Source organism: Phyllobates terribilis, unplaced genomic scaffold, assembly GCF_046119375.1.
Source record: "Phyllobates terribilis strain yellow unplaced genomic scaffold, ASM4611937v1 Scaffold_3__8_contigs__length_932513732, whole genome shotgun sequence".
Taxonomy (NCBI): Eukaryota; Metazoa; Chordata; class Amphibia; order Anura; family Dendrobatidae; genus Phyllobates; species Phyllobates terribilis.
Window position 1 is genome coordinate 46,418,983 of NW_027362763.1, and position 22,411 is coordinate 46,441,393.

At 42.7% G+C, this 22,411-nt stretch overlaps 1 protein-coding gene across 7 annotated transcripts in view; it reads right to left on the bottom strand.

Moving 5' to 3' along the window:
• PTK2B (protein tyrosine kinase 2 beta) overlaps positions 1–22,411 on the bottom strand; it is a 288,178-nt gene that overhangs the window by 68,302 nt on the left and 197,465 nt on the right. For all 7 annotated transcript variants that reach the window (XM_073673841.1, XM_073673842.1, XM_073673840.1 and 4 more), the window contains one exon: positions 3,527–3,635. In XM_073673841.1, coding sequence (XP_073529942.1) covers positions 3,527–3,635 — 109 coding nt within the window. The remainder of the gene's footprint in view (positions 1–3,526; positions 3,636–22,411) is intronic.

The window sequence follows — 22,411 nt, forward strand, 5'->3', positions numbered from 1 at the left end:
CCCTATTACCCCACTGACACCGCACCAGGGCAGCGTGGAAGAGCGAGGCTAAGTGCCAGAATTGGCGCATCCTATGAATGCGCCATTTCTGGGGCGGCTGACGGCTGGTGTTTCTAGCCTGGGAGGGGGCCAATATTCATGGCTCCCTTCCTGGGCTATTAATATCAGCCCCCAGCTGTCTGCCTAGCCTTTGCTAGCTATTAAATTAGGGGGGACCCCACGTCATTTTTTTTGGGGGGTCCCCCATTTTAATAGCTAGTAAAGGCTATGTATTCAGCTGGGGGCTGATATTAGTAGCCTGGGAAGCTCCGTGGGTATTACCCCCTTCCCAGGCTTCAAACATCTGCCCCAGCCGTCTGCTTAACCTCCGCTAGAGCCTAAAATTAAGGGGAACCCCACGCCAATTTTTTTAATAATAAATCCTTTATTTTAATACTAAATGACAAGTACAGTAATCAACACTGTCACTGTACTTCATATATATGTGACTGACATGTTTCTATCTATCTAATCTATGTGTGATGCTCTATCTTTCTGTTCTAAATTGTCGGGTACCGCTGCTGAATTGCCGGCCGGCTTTTTTAAAGAGACGGTGCATGAAAACACTATTATTTTTTTAAATAAATCCTTTACACTAAATGACAAGTACAGTAAGCAACACTATCACTGTACTTATTATATATGTGACTGACATGTTTCTATCTATCTAATCTATGTGTGAAGCTCTATTCTTTCTGTTCTAAATTGTCGGGTACAGATGCTGAATTGCCGGCCGGCTTTTTTAAAGAGACGGTGCATGAAAACACTAATATTTTTTTTAATAAATCCTTTACACTAAATGACAAGTGCAGTAACCAACACTGTCACTGTGCTTCTTATATGTGTGACTGACATGTTTCTATCTATCTAATCTATGTGTGATGCTCTATTCCTTCTTGTCTAAATTGTCGGGTACTGGTGTATGCCGCTGCTGAATTTGCCGGCCGGCTTTTTTAAAGAGAGTGTCTTCTGAGCAGTTTGTCAGCTTTTGGACACCTTTGCAGGTGTTTTCTATGTGTTTCTATGTGTTTTTGTTTGCCTGCCATTGGTTTTAACGGTGTTCGACGGTGTTCTAAGGTGTTCGACGAACAGTTCGACGAACAGTTCCTCGAACATCCCGGTGTTCGACGAACCGAACCGAACCCGAACACTACGGGGGTGGCTCAACACTAGTAATGACTCTATATAGTAGATCCCTCTGCGTGTAATGACTCTATATAATAGATCCCTCTGTGTGTAATGACTCTATATAATAGATCCCTCTGTGTGTAATGACTCTATATAATAGATCCCTCTGTGTGTAATGACTCTATATAATAGATCCCTCTGTGTGTAATGACTCTATATAATAGATCCCTCTGTGTGTAATGACTCTATATAATAGATCCCTCTGCGTGTAATGACTCTATATAATAGATCCCTCTGCGTGTAATGACTCTATATAATAGATCCCTCTGTGTGTAATGACTCTATATAATAGATCCCTCTGTGTGTATTGACTATATATAATAGATCCCTCTGTGTGTAATGACTCTATATAATAGATCACTCTGTGTGTAATGTCTCTATATCATAGATCTCTCTGCGTGTAATGACTCTATATAATAGATCCCCCTGCGTGTAATGACTCTATATAATAGATCCCTCTGTGTGTAATGACTCTATATAATAGATCCCTCTGCGTGTAATGACTCTATATAATAGATCCCTCTGCGTGTAATGACTCTATATAATAGATCCCTCTGCGTGTAATGACTCTATATAATAGATCCCTCTGTGTGTAATGACTCTATATAATAGATCCCTCTGTGTGTAATGACTCTATATAATAGATCCCTCTGTGTGTAATGACTCTATATAATAGATCCCTCTGTGTGTAATGACTCTATATAATAGATCCCTCTGTGTGTAATGACTCTATATAATAGATCACTCTGTGTGTAATGACTCTATATAATAGATCCCTCTGTGTGTAATGACTCTATATAATAGATCCCTCTGCGTGTAATGACTCTATATAATAGATCCCTCTGCGTGTAATGACTCTATATAATAGATCCCTCTGTGTGTAATGACTCTATATAATAGATCCCTCTGTGTGTATTGACTCTATATAATAGATCCCTCTGTGTGTAATGACTCTATATAATAGATCCCTCTGTGTGTAATGACTCTATATAATAGATCACTCTGTGTGTAATGTCTCTATATAATAGATCGCTCTGCGTGTAATGACTCTATATAATAGATCCCCCTGTGTGTAATGACTCTATATAATAGATCCATCTGCGTGTAATGACTCTATATAATAGATCCCTCTGTGTGTAATGACTCTATATAATAGATCCCTCTGTGTGTAATGACTCTATATAATAGATCCCTCTGTGTGTAATGACTCTATATAATAGATCCCTCTGTGTGTAATGACTCTATATATTAGAACCCCCTGTGTGTAATGACTCTATATAATAGATCCCCCTGTGTGTAATGACTCTATATAATAGATCCCTCTGCGTGTAATGACTCTATATATTAGAACCCCCTGTGTGTAATGACTCTATATAATAGATCCCCCTGTGTGTAATGACTCTATATAATAGATCCCTCTGTGTGTAATGACTCTATATAATAGATCCCTCTGTGTGTAATGACTCTATATAATTGAACAGTCTGTGTGTAATGACTCTATATAATAGATCCCTCTGTGTAATGACTCTATATAATAGATCCCTCTGTGTGTAATGACTCTATATAATAGATCCCTCTGTGTGTAATGACTCTATATAATAGATCCCTCTGTGTGTAATGGCTCTATATAATAGATCCCTCTGTGTGTAATGACTCTATATAATAGATCCCTCTGTGTGTAATGACTATATAATAGATCCCTCTGTGCGTAATGACTCTATATAATAGATCCCTCTGTGTGTAATGACTCTATATAATAGATCCCTCTGTGTGTAATGACTCTATATAATAGATCCCTCTGTGTGTAATGACTATATAATAGATCCCTCTGTGCGTAATGACTCTATATAATAGATCCCTCTGTGTGTAATGACTATATAATAGATCCCTCTGTGCGTAATGACTCTATATAATAGATCCCTCTGTGTGTAATGACTCTATATAATAGATCCCTCTGTGTGTAATGACTCTATATAATATAGGAGTTTCACTTTTTGTATTGAAGAACTGAAATAAATGAAATATTTGATTATATTCTAAATTTGTGTGAAGCACCTGTATAAGATAGTCAGCAATGTGTACAGAGACATTAAAAACTTGAGCCATCCTATAATCTATAAAAACATTACACCAAAGTCCCACAGGTAGACGTGAGATCCTGAGAGCTCCAGGAGTCCAGGAAAAAAAAGAACGAACGCAGCTCGGAATAAACCAAGAGTAAAAAGCCTAAAGTAATCCATGATCTCAAGGTAAAGTGACAGATACAAACTCACACAATGCTAAAAGAAGCATGACTAACCTTCGGAGGGGGCTCCTGAGCCGAAACTGGTTCAATGATTTTAGGAGGACGTTGCCGGTTATTCCTTTCTTTGTCTTTTGCAATCTCCTTCTCTGTCTGATAGATATCACTGCAGATGCAAAGAGAAAAGAAGGAATTTGCACGAGACACAAAATATCACCAAAAATGATTAAACATTTAGCTAAGATACTAATCCGCTGGGTTTAAATACTAAAATATTGCCCCTTATATAAGAGAATATAACTACTATAATACTGCTCCTATGTACAAGAATATAACTACTATAATACTGCCCCTATGTACAAGAATATAACTACTATAATACTGCTCTTATGTACAAGAATATAACTACTATAATACTGCCCCTATGTACAAGAATATAACTACTATAATACTGCCCCTATGTACAAGAATATAACTACTATAATACTGCTCCTATGTACAAGAATATAACTACTATAATACTGCCCCTATGTACAAGAATATAACTACTATAATACTGCTCCTATGTACAAGAATATAACTACTATAATACTGCCCCTATGTACAAGAATATAACTACTATAATACTGCCCCTATGTACAAGAATATAACTCCTATAATACTGCTCCTATGTACAAGAATATAACTACTATAATACTGCTCCTATGTACAAGAATATAACTACTATAATAGTATTCTTATGTACAAGAATATAACTACTATAATACAGCCCCCTATGTACAAGAATATAACTACTATAATACTGCTCCTATGTACAAGAATATAACTACTATAATACTGCCCCTATGTACAAGAATATAACTACTATAATACTGCTCTTATGTACAAGAATATAACTACTATAATACTGCCCCTATGTACAAGAATATAACTACTATAATACTGCCCCTATGTACAAGAATATAACTACTATAATACTGCTCCTATGTACAAGAATATAACTACTATAATACTGCCCCTATGTACAAGAATATAACTACTATAATACTGCTCCTATGTACAAGAATATAACTACTATAATACTGCCCCTATGTACAAGAATATAACTACTATAATACTGCTCCTATGTACAAGAATATAACTACTATAATACTGCTCCTATGTACAAGAATATAACTACTATAATACTGCCCCTATGTACAAGAATATAACTACTATAATACTGCTCCTATGTACAAGAATATAACTACTATAATACTGTTCTTATGTTCAAGAATATAACTACTATAATACTGCTCCTAAGTACAAGAATATAACTACTATAATACTGCCCCTATGTACAAGAATATAACTACTATAATACTGCTCCTATGTACAAGAATATAACTACTATAATACTGCTCCTATGTACAGGAATATAACTACTATAATACTGCTCCTATGTACAAGAATATAACTACTATAATACTGCCCTTATGTACAAGAATATAACTACTATAATACTGCCCCTATGTACAAGAATATAACTACTATAATACTGCCCCTATGTACAAGAATATAACTACTATAATACTGCTCCTATGTACAAGAATATAACTACTATAATACTGCTCCTATGTACAAGAATATAACTACTATAATACTGCTCCTATGTACAAGAATATAACTAATATAATACTGCTCCCTATGTACAAGAATATAACTACTATAATACTGTCCCCTATGTACAAGAATATAACTACTATAATACTGCCCCCTATGTACAAGAATATAACTGCTATAATACTGTCCCCTATGTGCAAGAATATAACTACTATAATACTGCTCCTATGTACAAGAATATAACTACTACAATACTGCTCCTATGTACAAGAATATAACTACTATAATACTGCTCCTATGTACAAGAATATAACTACTATAATACTGCTCCTATGTTCAAGAATATAACTACTATAATACTGCTCCCTATGTACAAGAATATAACTACTATAATACTGTCCCCTATGTACAAGAATATAACTACTATAATACTGCTCCTATGTGCAAGAATATAACTACTATAATACTGCTCCCTATGTACAAGAATATAACTACTATAATACGGCTCGGAGGTATGAGAGGGAGGCCTTTAGACAGCTGAGGGACCGTGAGGCATACACCCCTCTTACCCACAATCCTTTGAGTAATTTCTCGCACAGTCTAATTGTTATTTTGGAACGAGCATTTGTACAGGGGATTATCCCCAAAAAAATATTTGATGGGCTGGTGGTACAATATCCAGTGGTCCCTACATTTTATTTACTTCCAAAAATACACAAAAATGCTCTTGAGCCCCCGGGACGTCCGATTGTCTCTGGCATTGGAGGGCTTTGTGACCCTGTGTGCAGGTTTATTGACCATTACCTGCACCCTTTGGTCGATACTCTGCCCTCCTTTGTCAGAGACACTACGGATGTCCTTAGGAAAATGGACGGTTTGTACTTGGATTCAGACATGATTCTTGTTACCGCAGATGTCGAGTCTCTGTATACCAGCATCGATCATTCGGATGGATTGGAGGCAGTGGAGTTCTTTCTCAGTATGAGTAACTTAGATTCGGCACTATGGCACCTTGTGTTGGAACTCCTGGAATTTATTTTAACGCACAACTTTTTCACGTTCAAGGATCGGTTCTTTTTACAGAGACGAGGCACTGTGATGGGGGCGGCGTGCGCGCCGTCCTATGCCAACCTCTTTCTGGGTTTTTGGGAGAGGGAGGTTGTCATGGACGGTGCGGGTGCCTCCCCCCATGCGCAGTGCTGGTATAGATATATAGACGATCTCTTTATCATCTGGCAGGGTCCCGAGTCTGAGCTTCATGACTTCATGTGCGAACTCATTAAGAACAAAAGGAACATTAAACTTACTTATAAATATTCAAAGAAAGAAATTGATTTTTTGGACGTGAAAATTAGAGTGCAAAATAATGGCGCACTCCAGACGGATGTGTATCGGAAGGAGACATCGGTCAACTCTCTTCTTCATGCAACGTCGGCACATACTGTGCACACAATCCGTGCTGTACCGACAGGCCAATTCCTTAGAATGAAGCGTATCTGCTCTTCTGAAGAGACCTTTGAGGCTCAGGCTCGGGATCTATCTGATCGATTCCTTGAGCGTGGATACAGTAGGAGAGCCATTAAGCGGGGTTACCATCGTGCCAAAAAAACATCGAGAGATTTATTATTGGCGAATAAAAGCAAAAATAATAGGAAAGACCCTCCTCTAAGATTTATCTCCACGTATAATAATCAATGGGTAAAGATGAGACAAACATTACAAAAATATTGGTCAATACTTACCTCAGAACCAACCTTGAGGAGAATTCTCTCTGATTACCCATTGCTCACTGCAAGGAAGAGTCCGAATTTGAAGGATATCCTTGTAAGGAGCCATTATGTGGCAAATCCTCCGAATCTGTTCGGTGCTGGTCTGCAGAGATGGGGTTGCTTTCCATGTGGTTCTTGCATGGCATGCAGAAACATCAATAGAGCCACTAATTTTGGATCCTCTGATGGGGGTAGGGACTACCGGATCACTCACTATATTTCTTGTAGCACGAGCTACATCATTTACCGGGCCACTTGTACTTGTAACCTCCATTATGTGGGTCTCACGTCTCGTGAGTTCCGCATACGAGTGAGAGAACACATTAGGGATATTAAAGCTGCGAGTACAGCTGAGGATATCTCTATATTGAAAACCATCCCGAAACACTTTAGGTTATATCATAAGTGTAACACTGATGAAATCAAATTCATTGGAATAGATAGAGTTCTTTGTGGCATCAGGGGTGGTGACTGAAAGAAAATCTTGGCCCAACGAGAATGTCGTTGGATCTTTACCTTAAATACCATGTCCCCATCTGGACTTAATGAAAAGCTATCATTTTCACCTTTCTTATAAAAATCAATCCGCGTTATTCAATACACCTCTCTCTCCTATCTGTTTTTAAAGTGTATGTTATGTTTTAAAATTATTATTATATATATTTTTTATTTATTTGTTTTTTCATACTTTATAGTTGGATACGATTTGATGTCTATTTATATGCCCTACCTATTGATGGACGTGATTTCAACCTTGTATATTTCTATGGGACCGTGTAAGGAATGGAGCGCTTATAAAGGGGAGGAAAAAGAGAGAAATACAGTCACATGTCTGGAAATGCAGAGGAAACATGGGACTATCCCCTTTGGGACCACATATGCTGACATATATTTGAGGGTTGTCCCATGTAATGAGACGTATATGTTTTCTCTTTCTTTTTCTTCTTATATGAACTGTGACTGTCTTATTTGCTATCTTTTTAAGCTCCACTCCCGATCCCCTATTCTTAAACATTTCATTATACTGGTTTTTAATTGAACAAAGAATAAGTCCTGCCTTTCACCTTTTGCCCACAAGAAAGATGGCCTATTGGATGTGCGCACGCGTAGCGGGCTCCCGCAATACCATTTCCATCTACGGCATCCATATGATGCGACGCGGGAAGTGACGTCACAGGAAATGCTTTCCTGACCCGCGCCGTCATCAGGATAGCCGGAAATGGTGTGTGGATACCGGGACCCCGCTTGCGTGCGCCGCTACCAATGGCTGCGGCAAGGAGGGATATATAAAGAGACATGGTGACTACATACACATCACACTGCCCCCCGAGGAAGCCCACCACGCGAAACGCGCGTCGGGGCGCGATCACAGTGGACAGATATGGGTAAGCGTCACTTACATTTACTATTTTTTGAATAAACGCATAAATATACCCATATACTAGTGGCTTTAATTGACATTGGTAGTTATATGTAGCACAGTGGTACCATTATATGAGCCCATGCATGCTTGCACGTTTAATGATGCACACTATTTTTTTCTGTGCTAATTTACATAGAGGATCTCTTTTGCACTGTCTATTTAGCCCCTATGCCCTTCTGTGATCGTCTTTTTCATGTATTTCTCACCTTCATACCTATTTACCTGTATCTTATACTTTTGTAGTGTTTTTTAATGTATTCTAATAAAATATATACCTATTAATCTATCTGTTTGCACTCATCGTATTTTCTGGGGTGTACCATTTTTCTTATAGGTCTATATATATTGTTATATGGTTAAATCCCCACTGTTTCCATGAATGGGACATTATGTGAGTTTATTACCCGTTGCGTAGGTAGTATGCATATAATACAGCCCCCTATGTAAAGAATATAACTACTATAATACTGCCTCCTATGTACAATAATATAACTACTATAATACTGCCTCCTATGTACAATAATATAACTACTATAATACTGCCCCTATGTACAATAATATAACTACTATAATACTGCCCCCTATGTACAAGAATATAACTACTATAATACTGCTCCCTATGTACAAGAATATAACTACTATAATACTGCCCCCTATGTACAAGAATATAACTACTATAATACTGCCCCCTATGTACAAGAATATAACTACTATAATACTGCCCCCTACATACAAGAATATAACTGCTATAATACTGCTCTTATGTACAAGAATATAACTACTATAATACAGCCCCCTATGTACAAGAATATAACTACTATAATACTGCTCCTATGTACAAGAATATAACTACTATAATACTGCCCCTATGTACAAGAATATAACTACTATAATACTGCTCTTATGTACAAGAATATAACTACTATAATACTGCCCCTATGTACAAGAATATAACTACTATAATACTGCTCCTATGTACAAGAATATAGCTACTATAATACTGCCCCCTATGTGCAAGAATATAACTGCTATAATACTGCTCCTATGTACAAGAATATAACTACTATAATACTGCCCTTATGTACAAGAATATAACTACTATAATACTGCTCCCTATGTACAAGAATATAACTACTATAATACAGCCCCCTATGTAAAGAATATAACTACTATAATACTGCCTCCTATGTACAATAATATAACTACTATAATACTGCCCCTATGTACAATAATATAACTACTATAATACTGCCCCCTATGTACAAGAATATAACTACTATAATACTGCCCCCTATGTACAAGAATATAACTACTATAATACTACCCCCTATGTACAAGAATATAACTACTATAATACTGCCCCCTATGTACAAGAATATAACTACTATAATACTGCTCATATGTACAAGAATATAACTACTATAATACTGCTCCTATGTACAAGAATATAACTACTATAATACTGCTCCTATGTACAAGAATATAACTACTATAATACTGCTTCCTATGTACAAGAATATAACTACTATAATACAGCCCCCTATGTAAAGAATATAACTACTATAATACTGCTCCCTATGTACAAGAATATAACTACTATAATACTGTCCCCTATGTACAAGAATATAACTACTATAATACTGCTCCTATGTGCAAGAATATAACTACTATAATACTGCTCCTATGTACAAGAATATAACTACTATAATACTGCTTCCTATGTACAAGAATATAACTACTATAATACAGCCCCCTATGTAAAGAATATAACTACTATAATACTGCCTCCTATGTACAATAATATAACTACTATAATACTGCCCCTATGTACAATAATATAACTACTATAATACTGCCCCCTATGTACAAGAATATAACTACTATAATACTGCTCCCTATGTACAAGAATATAACTACTATAATACTGCTCCTATGTACAAGAATATAACTACTATAATACTGCTCCCTATGTACAAGAATATAACTACTATAATACTGCCCCCTATGTACAAGAATATAACTACTATAATACTGTCCCCTATGTACAAGAATATAACTACTATAATACTGCCCCATGTGTATAAGAATATAACTACTATAATACTGCCCCCTATGTACAAGAATATAACTACTATAATACTTCTCCCTATGTACAAGAATATAACTACTATAATACTGCTGCTATGTACAAGAATATAACTACTACAATACTGCTCCTATGTACAAGAATATAACTACTATAATACTGCTCCTATGTACAAGAATATAACTACTATAATACTGCTCCTATGTACAAGAATATAACTACTATAATACTGCTCCCTATGTACAAGAATATAACTACTATAATACTGTCCCCTATGTACAAGAATATAACTACTATAATACTGCTCCTATGTACAAGAATATAACTACTATAATACTGTCCCCTATGTGCAAGAATATAACTACTATAATACTGTCCCCTATGTGCAAGAATATAACTACTATAATACTGCTCCTATGTACAAGAATATAACTACTATAATACTGCCCCCTATGTACAAGAATATAACTACTATAATACTGCCCCTATGTACAAGAATATAACTACTATAATACTGCTCCCTATGTACAAGAATATAACTACTATAATACTGCCCCTATGTACAAGAATATAACTACTATAATACTGTCCCCTATGTGCAAGAATATAACTACTATAATACTGCCCCTATACACAAGAATATAACTACTATAATACTGCTCCTATACACAAGAATATAACTACTATAATTCTGCTCCTATGTACAAGAATATAACTGCTATAATACTGCCCCCTATGTACAGGAATATAACTACTATAATACTGCCCCCTATGTACAAGAATATAACTACTATAATACTGCCCAGTATGTGAATGTTACATTCAGGATCACAGACTGTCAGCGTCCTTTATCTCAGCTTCCTGTGCTCTTGCCCGTATGCTTTGAAAAGGAGGAGAAGAAATTTAAATTAATTAAACTAAATATGTAACGTTCAGTTGCCGGTGAACTCGGGGGGTCACTATATGTAGCAGTCGTACAATGGTCACAGTAGTTTGTTGCTTTGTGTAGAGTCCTGGGCCGGTGCTGGTGACATCCATCATTGTGTCACTGCAGCCATTAGTCTCTCAGGGTCCGTTTTTTTGAGCGCGCTCTTCACTCCGGTGCTATAAATAGTAGAAGGCGACGATGTAGATGGCGGCCTTTGGTGCTTTTAAAGATGTATTACCCTATTTATTTTTGTATTTTGATCTGCAGTTGATTGTAAATCCACAGTACCACAGTCAAAACACGGATCAGACCCAGGTAGAGTACCGTCCATAGTGCACTGCATTCAACTGCTGTCAGAAGTTTGCTCCTAAATCTTATTCAGAATTTGTCACATGGACCTTGATAAATAACTTGCTCACTTCCGGATGATTAATGCTCCCTATATACACTGTGTTCCAAATTATTATGCAAATAATATTTTCTCAGATTTTCCCAAATTACCTATATGAATTGCAGTCATTGTAATTTTCCAGTCAAACAACTATTAGAGTACAATTGAAAGGTTTTTGTACAAACTGCCTATGATAACAGGATATTTTAAAAAAAATAAAAAACTCAAACTGCCCTCAAAATGCATGTTCCAAATTATTATGCACAGCAGAGTTTTCAACCTTTTCATTTTAATAAAGAACAAAAAAATGGTAATTTTTGAAATTATAAGCATTAGCAGGTTATTACACACTGAAATCAAACAGTTTTCAACTCAAAACTTTATTCTAGGTGATGTTACATTTGCACATAGGACTGCTTGTTCGAAAGGAGCTTCTGAACTCTCTCGTCCATTGAATTTGTCAGGTTTTGGATGGTTTCTGCTTCAATTGTTTTGCATGAGGACAGAATACCCTCCCAGAGCTGTTGCTTAGATGTGAACTGCCTCCCATCATAGACACTCCTTTTGATGATGCTCCAGAGGTTCTCAATGGGGTTGAGGTCAGGGGAGCATGGGGGCCACACCATAAGTTTGTCCCCTTTTATGCCCATAGCAGCAAGAGATGCAGATGTGTTATGTGCAGCATGAGACGGGGCATTATCATGCATGAAATGATCTCGATGGTCCAGATGGATGGAGTGGAGGATGGCTGGTTAATGGACACCCCATGCAAACACGGCTACAGCGCCAACAAGGAGGAGGTGGAGTAATGTTTTGGGCTGGAATCATGGGGAGAGAGATTGTCGGCCCTTTTAGGATCCCTGAAGGGGTAAAGATGATCTCCATAATGTATGTTGAGTTTCTCAAACAGCACTTCCTGCCATGGTTCAAGAAGAAGAACCGTGCATTCCGCAGCAAGATCATTTCATGCATGATAATGCCCCGTCTCTTGCTGCACATAACACATCTGCATCTCTGGCTGCTATGGGCATAAAAGGGGACAAACTTATGGTGTGGCCCCCATGCTCCCCTGACCTCAACCCCATTGAGAACCTCTGGAGCATCATCAAAAGGAGTGTCTATGATGGCGGGAGGCAGTTCACATCTAAGCAACAGCTCTGGGAGGGTATTCTGTCCTCATGCAAAACAATTGAAGCAGAAACCATCCAAAACCTGACAAATTCAATGGACGAGAGAGTTCAGAAGCTCCTTTCCAACAAGGGGTCCTATGTGCATGTCAGGCAAAAGGTATTTTTGCCCGAGTTTTTAAAAATGAGAGATGTTTTAAAAAAGGAAAAAAAAACCCCACCCCCTATCTGTTTGTAAGTGAAGACATAGAACTCACTTTTGCTTTTCCCCAAACCAGAAATTTTTATGACCCGCCATAAAACCTCAGTCCAGGGCAAGCGCTGGTACAAACCGGAAAATCCCTCCAAAAAAATCCCATTGTTTAATTGTACAAACGTTTTATGCCAATTTTAATCACGCACAGGTCTGACAGAAACATCGGATCCACGTTTTTTGAATGCTCACCTTTTTCCCATTACAATAGTATAACTTGCATAACTGAGGAATGACCGGGAACTGAGATAATGGATTCTGAGATTCTGAGCGTCATAGAGGTTTCATATTTAATATCTATCTTCATGAATATTGGTGACGGTCAAGATGATGTCTCCCTCTTGGATGTGGGACCCCCCCACACCAAGATATGGAATCTGAAGGATTTTTTAGGTCTTCTGCAGCTGGGTGGGCTCGCAAAGCCGAGCCCCCTTGTAAGGTAAATAAGGGGTGTTCCCCAGAGTTTTGGCTGCTTGCTAAAAACCAGATCGGCCATTTTTCAAGCCATTCCAACCAGGGACGCAGACGCATGCACTACACGCTGCGTGAAGGAATCAAGTCTAATTTCCGGGGAGCCGTCCCCCCCACAGAATCTGAGACCATCACCTTGTGAAGCAGGTTTTGCTATTACTTATCCCTTTTATTTTAATAACTGTTTATGCATACATGTAAATTGTCTCCTTTATAATATCTTGTATATATTTTGTAAACACTGCCCACCTTTTGGGAGTAAATCATTAATTATTTACCAGTTTCTTTCTTCTTGTCCTATGTCGAGCAAACACGTTCCTCACTCGCTAATTCACGTTACCTACCAGGTACCCGATCCACCTGTTAAGCGATCGGTGGTGGCAGTATACCAGTATTTATGTGATATTGTGGTTTGAGGGTGGCTGGTCGGAGGTATATATACGTTCCTGGAAGGAACTGGTGGTAGATATACGTCCTGTCACATCACGTGCCGCAATAGTCGACATAAATTAGAGCAGCTGCACCCGTGCTTATCCTCTGTCAATACCGTGTTTGACCAGCAGGATAAGGGGGCGCCAGAGAGCTGCAAGGTCTGACCCAAGAGTGGGTGTTGTTTTCATGACAAATTGGTGGCAAGCGGTGGGATCATAGGACATTAGTGATCTGGTTTGAGCAATCATTCCTCTCACTAAAAACTTGCACAAAAGTTTTGAAGATCGAACTCAGTGTTTATTAGATCTGAGACAATACTGTATGTGTAGCAGTTACCCCTACCCTTCTTCGATTTTTCTTTTCTATTTTTATTTTGGTGATCATGGTCGTAGTTGGGGAGTCCTGGTATCACCAGCAGAAAAAGGACACTCTTACTGGAATATGTATAATCAAAGGCATTGACCCCCACGGCAAAAGCAAAGAACAAATGATTTCTGAACTGTTACAAGATGCTGCAGAGCCCGTCCGACAGCAGAGCCCTGATGAGGGGGCGGCCAGCCAAGGCCCGGATGGCGCTGCTGCCGGGGTCCAACCAGTGATTGCCAGCCATACCCGCAACCAGGGTAGTGTGGACCCCCACCTGCAGATGGCCTTGGAGGAGCTCGCCACAGACAATCATGATGGACGACTGGAGCTGATCCTGAAATTCCAGGAGCGGGCTGAGCGACAAGCCCAAGCTGACCGAGAGGCTGCTGAGCGACAAGCCCAAGCTGACCGACAACACCAGCTGGAGCTAGCCCGGATTCAGAAGGAGTCGCCCTCTACGCAGACCCGTGAGTCCAACAGTGCCAGCTGCTTTAAACCTCGTCCTGAGCACTTCCCTGTGATGGAAAACGATGGGGACTTGGACACATTTCTGCGAGGCTTTGAAAAGGCCTGCAGGCAGTATCAGCTGCCCATCGACCAATGGGCAAGATATTTGACTCCAGGGCTCAGAGGAAAAGCTTTAGAGGTGTTTGCTTCCCTCCCTCGAGAGCAGGATGGAGACTATGGGGCCGTCAAGCAGGCCCTGATAAAAAAGTACCAGCTGACTCCGGAGGTTTACCGGAAAAAATTCAGAACCCTCCAACGTGGACCACAGGACACCTACCGTGATGTGGTAGGCGGGCTCAGAACCAACTTTGAGCAGTGGATCCAAGGACTGTCAGCGACCACCTTTGAGCAGCTAAAGGACCTGATGGGGAAAGACCAGTTCCTGCATCTGTGTCCGACTGAGGTACGGCAGTTCGTGATGGATCGGGAGCCACCTGATGCCAATAAAGCAGCGCAGATCGCAGACACCTACGAGGCCAACCGGAGACCAGAGGTGCGGAAGCCGGTCGTCGCCAGCTGGAAAGGGGGTAAGCCATCAACCACCATCCCTGCCCCTGCCAGCCGACCTCCCGGAGGCCTTTTTCCCATTGCCAAGGCCCTGCCTGCATCCGATGCCCGCAGGTGTTATTCCTGCAACCAGACTGGTCATCTCAGCGCCACTTGCCCAGAGAAGCAGAGGAAGAACCCCCCATCCAAGGCCCCAGGGCCTAATGCCTCAGTTCTTTTGGTGGGTGGGCCGGTTGGGAGGGCCTGTGAAAACTTTCAGTCTGTCAGGGTGGGGGACACTCTCACTGTAGGCCTCAAGGACACTGGGGCCGAACGAACCCTCATCCGACCCGAACTGGTGTCCCCTGAAGCGCTTATTCCAGGAAAGACCCTGACTGTCCGATGCCCCTTGCCCATGGCCCGGGTTTTTATTGATTGGGGTGCGGGGAGTGGGGTGAAGGAAGTGGGAGTTTCCAAAAACCTACCTGCAAATGTTTTGTTGGGAACTGATTTGGGGAGGATGTTTGCTTATTATGTCCCTGACACCCCTCCCCGATCTGATACGGTTGGTAAGGTTAATGCTGATAATGTGAATGTCAATGCTTTACCTGATGATGATGATGATGATGATGATGATGATGATGATGTTGTTGTATTGGAAGGTGCAGGAGAACTCAGCCATGTCACTCTGCGGGGTGATGTTGCTGAGGATCCCCTAGCAGGAGCAAAGGTCAGTGCCAAGGGTAATGGGGAGAGGCACGAGGACCATGGCGCAGGTGGGGCTGTGCCAGTGACCAGTGTCACAACAGATGGTGACCTGGCTGATAGTCGCTGCCCCATACGTAGCACTGTGCCTGAGGTAATGGAGGATGATGGAGAAGTAGTTCTCATGGCCTCGCCGGCTAATGAGACAGGGTTATTCCCCGGGGAGACGGCCTATATAGCCGCTGTTACCCGCAGTCAGAGTGCCCAGAACGCAAGTAACGCCCTGCCTTCTGGACCCTCCTCGAACAGAGGAATAACTGAATCAGGTATGGACCCAGAGCCGGTCCCAGAGGGTCCCAGTGAGGACGTGGCCTTAACCTCACTTCTGGCTTCCTCCAGCCAGGAGTTTCAGGCAGCTCTGCACTCAGATGCTAGCCTAGAGACGTTAAGGAGCCTCGCTGAGAAACCCACCTCCGAGTTGGATAAGGAGAGGGTATTCTGGGACCAAGGGAGGTTGTACCGGGAGACAGTTCCCTGTACACCCCAACAGGAGTGGCTGAGGGAAAGACAGCTGGTCGTCCCCTACCCATTCAGGGATGAGTTGTTGCGGATCGCCCATGAAATTCCACTCGCTGGACACTTGGGGGTCAGCAAAACCAAGGCCCGGCTGTCTCATCACTTTTATTGGCCCAAAATGAGGACAGATGTGGTGAACTACTGTCGATCCTGTACCACGTGTCAAAGAGTGGGAAAGTCAGGGCCGGCCCCCAAAGCCCCCCTGATCTCTTTGCCAGTGATAGAGGAGCCTTTCCAGAGGATTGCTGTGGACATTGTGGGACCACTGGCCATACCCAGCAGCTCTGGAAAACGATTCATCCTTACCGTGGTAGACTATGCTACCCGGTATCCGGAGGCAGTAGCCCTGTCCTCAATTAGGGCGGATAAGGTGGCGGACGCCCTCTTGGCCATCTTTTCGCGAGTAGGATTTCCCAGGGAGATGCTTACCGACCAGGGGACTCAGTTCATGTCACGCTTAATGGAGGCCCTATGTAAGAAAATGCAGGTGCAGCATCTGGTATCGAGTGCGTATCACCCACAGACCAATGGTTTGTGTGAGCGATTCAACGGTACCCTCAAACAGATGTTAAAAATGCTGGTTGAGACCCAGGGTCGCGACTGGGAGCGTTACCTCCCACACCTGCTATTTGCTTACAGAGAGGTTCCACAGGCCTCAACGGGGTTTTCCCCCTTTGAGCTCCTGTATGGCAGGCGTGTCCGAGGACCCCTTGGGTTGATGAGGGAATTCTGGGAAGAAGAGCTGAGCTCCCCAGGAGTGTCCATCGTGGAGTATGTCATGCGCTTCCGTGACAAGATGCAGACCTTGACGCAGTTGGTGCATGACAACATGGCGCAAGCCCAGGCTGACCAGAAGCATTGGTACGACCAGAACGCCCGAGAACGGACCTACCAGGTGGGTCAGAAGGTGTGGGTGCTGGTCCCCGTACCAAAGGACAAGCTTCAGGCGGCCTGGGAAGGCCCGTACGTCATTCACCAACAGCTCAACCCGGTCACCTACGTGATCACACTTGACCACGAGCGGGGTAGGCGGAAGGCGTTTCACGTTAATATGATGAAGGCTCATCAACAACGTGGAACCTGCGTCCTACCGGTCTGCAACCTGCCCGAGGATGGGGAGGATGACCCCCTCTTGGACATGCTCGCCCAAGCAAAGGCCAGCGGGTCCCTAGAGGATGTAGAGCTAAGCGACTTGCTATCCGCAGACCAGAGGTCTCAGATGCAAGCAGTGCTGAAACCCTTCCAAGCAGTGTTCACCAACCTGCCTGGCAGGACTGAAGTGGCGGTCCATGAAGTGGACACCGGGAATCATGCCCCACTCCGGCGGACAGCCTATCGAATCTCCGACGAGGTGCAGCATGTCATGCGCCAGGAGGTCGAGGAGATGCTGCAGTTGGGGGTGATTAAGCGGTCCAAGAGCGCGTGGGCCTCACCTGTAGTCCTGGTGCCTAAGAAGGACCGGACCACCCGGTTCTGTGTGGACTACAGGGGGCTCAACGCTTTCACCGCCTCTGACGCACAACCAATGCCACGCATTGAGGAGCTGCTGGAGCGGTTAGCCAGCGCGAGCTATCTCTCCATTATGGATTTGAGTCGGGGATATTGGCAGATTCCCTTGAGCCCCGGGGCCCAGGAGAAGTCCGCCTTTATCACCCCCTTCGGATTGTATGAATCCACGGTCATGCCCTTCGGCATGAAAAATGCCCCTGCCACGTTCCAGCGAATGGTCAACCACCTGCTCCAGGGACTGGAGAGGTACGCAGTAGCGTACCTGGATGACATTGCCATCTTCAGTCCCACCTGGGAGGATCACCTTGAGCATCTGCAGCAGGTGCTCGGGCGCATTCACCAGGCGGGCTTGACCATCAAGCCGGGAAAGTGCCAGATGGGCATGAACGAGGTCCACTACCTGGGGCACCGGGTAGGTGGGGGTACTCTGAAGCCAGAGCCTGGGAAGGTGGACGCTATCGTGTCCTGGCCCACCCCCAGGACCAAGAAGCAGGTGCAGTCCTTCTTGGGCACCGCAGGGTACTATAGACGCTTTGTGCAGGACTATAGTAGCCTTGCGAAGCCCTTGACAGACCTCACCAGGAAGAGCCTACCCCATTCCGTCAAATGGACGGATGAATGCGAGGTGGCCTTTAGGGCTTTGAAGACTGCCCTGAGCAGCTCTCCTGTACTAAAGGCGGTCGACGGCACACGGCCACTCTTAGTACAGACCGACGCCAGTGAGTTTGGCCTCGGTGCTGTACTCAGCCAGGTCGACTCGGGGAACCAAGAACACCCCGTGTTGTACCTAAGCCGGAAACTGCTGCCGAGGGAAGTGGCCTATTCCACCATAGAGAAGGAGTGCCTGGCCATTGTATGGACCCTCAACCGCTTACAGCCTTACTTGTACGGGCGCCCCTTCACTGTCGTGACTGACCACAACCCCCTGAGTTGGCTGCACACCATGTCAGGTGCCAACGGAAGGTTGTTACGCTGGAGCCTCACCCCCCAGCAGTACGACTTTACCGTTCAACACCGCAAGGGCAGCGAGCATGGCAATGCCGATGGGTTGTCCCGGCGAGGGGAGCCTCCAGACATATGCTTGGAGGAGTACCAGAAGGTCCTACCTCCATAGCGCAGTCAAAAAGGGGGAGGTGTCAGGCAAAAGGTATTTTTGCCCGAGTTTTTAAAAATGAGAGATGTTTTAAAAAAGGAAAAAAAAACCCCACCCCCTATCTGTTTGTAAGTGAAGACATAGAACTCACTTTTGCTTTTCCCCAAACCAGGAATTTTTATGACCCGCCATAAAACCTCAGTCCAGGGCAAGCGCTGGTACAAACCGGAAAATCCCTCCAAAAAAATCCCATTGTTTAATTGTACAAACGTTTTATGCCAATTTTAATCACGCACAGGTCTGACAGAAACATCGGAACCACGTTTTTTGAATGCTCACCTTTTTCCCATTACAATAGTATAACTTGCATAACTGAGGAATGACCGGGAACTGAGATAATGGATTCTGAGATTCTGAGCGTCATAGAGGTTTCATATTTAATATCTATCTTCATGAATATTGGTGACGGTCAAGATGATGTCTCCCTCTTGGATGTGGGACCCCCCCACACCAAGATATGGAATCTGAAGGATTTTTTAGGTCTTCTCCAGCTGGGTGGGCTCGCAAAGCCGAGCCCCCTTGTAAGGTAAATAAGGGGTGTTCCCCAGAGTTTTGGCTGCTTGCTAAAAACCAGATCGGCCATTTTTCAAGCCATTCCAACCAGGGACGCAGACGCATGCACTACACGCTGCGTGAAGGAATCAAGTCTAATTTCCGGGGAGCCGTCCCCCCCACAGAATCTGAGACCATCACCTTGTGAAGCAGGTTTTGCTATTACTTATCCCTTTTATTTTAATAACTGTTTATGCATACATGTAAATTGTCTCCTTTATAATATCTTGTATATATTTTGTAAACACTGCCCACCTTTTGGGAGTAAATCATTAATTATTTACCAGTTTCGTCCTTCTTGTCCTATGTCGAGCAAACACGTTCCTCACTCGCTAATTCACGTTACCTACCAGGTACCCGATCCACCTGTTAAGCGATCGGTGGTGGCAGTATACCAGTATTTATGTGATATTGTGGTTTGAGGGTGGCTGGTCGGAGGTATATATACGTTCCTGGAAGGAACTGGTGGTATATATACGTCCTGTCACATCACGTGCCGCAATAGTCGACATAAATTAGAGCAGCTGCACCCGTGCTTATCCTCTGTCAATACCGTGTTTGACCAGCAGGATAAGGGGGCACCAGAGAGCTGCAAGGTCTGACCCAAGAGTGGGTGTTGTTTTCATGACAGTGCAAATGTAACATCACCTAGAATAAAGTTTTGAGTTTAAAACTGTTTGATTTCAGTTTGTAATAACCTGCTAATGCTTAGAATTTCAAAAATGACCATTTTTTTGTTCTTTATTAAAATTAAAAGGTTGAAAACTCTGCTGTGCATAATAATTTGGAACATGCATTTTGAGTGCAGTTTGAGTTTTTTATTTTTTTTAAAAATATCCTGTTATCATAGGCAGTTTGTACAAAAACCTTTCAATTGTACTCTAATAGTTATTTGACTGGAAAATTACAATGACTGCAATTCATATAGGTAATTTGGGAAAATCTGAGAAAATATTATTTGCATAATAATTTGGAACACAGTGTAATGCAGAGCAAGGAACAGTCTACGAAAGAGCAAACTTCTGAGGTTTGAAGGACTGTTTCTCCAATAGGTTGCAAGATCTATTGTATGACCGTGAAGGTCATAGTAGTATTACCCTGAGTGGATCAAAAAAAATCACATGACCAATGAGAATTATTGTTGGCCCAAAGCTTTAATGCTGGATTAGATTTGTGTTTGTGGTTCAATGTGGCCACCATGTCTGAGGTTGACTAGATGTTCTATGAAAGTCCAATTCAATGGTTGTATGGATGCAGCCATCATGGAAGCAATGAATGGGATGGAACTCAATGGGATGGCGCTCAATGGGATGATGCTCATTGGAATGGCGCTCAATTGGATGGCGCTCAATGGAATGGCGCTCAATGGAATGGTACTCAATAGGATGATGTTCAATGGGATAGCACTCAATGGGATGGCGCTCAATGGAATGGAGCTCAATGGGCTGACATTCAATAGGATGATGCTCAATGGGATGATGCTCAATGGGATTGTGCTCAATGGGATGGTGCTCAATGGGATGGCGCTCAATGGGATGACGCTCAATGGGATGGCGCTCAATAGGATGGCGCTCAATGGGATGATGCCCAATGGGATGGCGCTCAATGGGATGATGCTCAATGGGATGGTGCTCAATTGGATGGCGCTCAATGGGATGACGTTCAATAGGATGATGTTCAATGGGATGACGCTCAATTGGATGACGCTCAATGGGATGATGCTCATTGGAATGGCGCTCAATGGAATGGCGCTCAATGGAATGGTACTCAATAGGATGATGCTCAATGGGATAGCACTCAATGGGATGGCGCTCAATGGAATGGAGCTCAATGGGCTGACATTCAATAGGATGATGCTCAATGGGATGATGCTCAATGGGATTGTGCTCAATGGGATGGTGCTCAATGGGATGGCACTCAATGGGATGACGCTCAATGGGATGGCGCTCAATGGGATGGCGCTCAATGGGATGGCGCTCAATGGGATGATGTCCAATGGGATGGCGCTCAATGGGATGATGCTCAATGGGATGGCGCTGAATGGGATGGTGCTCAAATGGATGGCGCTCAATGGGATGACGTTCAATAGGATGATGTTCAATGGGATGACGCTCAATTGGATGACGCTCAATGGGATGGAGCTCAATGGGATGGAGCTCTATGGGACGACGCTCCATGGGACGACGCTTAATGGGATGATGCTCAACGGGATGGCGCTCAATGGGATGGAGCTCAATGGAATGGTGCTCAATGGGATGGCGCTCAATGGGATGGCGCTCAATGGGATGGCGCTCAATGGGATGGCGCTCAATGGGATGGCGCTCAATGGGATGATGCTTAATAGGATGGTGCTGAATGGGACGGCGCTGCCTGGGATACAGTTGACAAGTTACCCCGCCCTTCTAGTGTAAAATGGGCTTTAACACATCTGTTCTGATTTTTACAGCTTGGGTCTCTGACATGAGGATACTGTGGTGGTGCTGGGTGTCATTAAAGGTGCCAACATGGCAAAATAAATTGACTATAAAATTTGCGTTTGGTCACCTTATAACACAATAGTTCTGAAAAGGCTTGCGTGTGTCACCTTAAAGTTCTCCACTCATGGA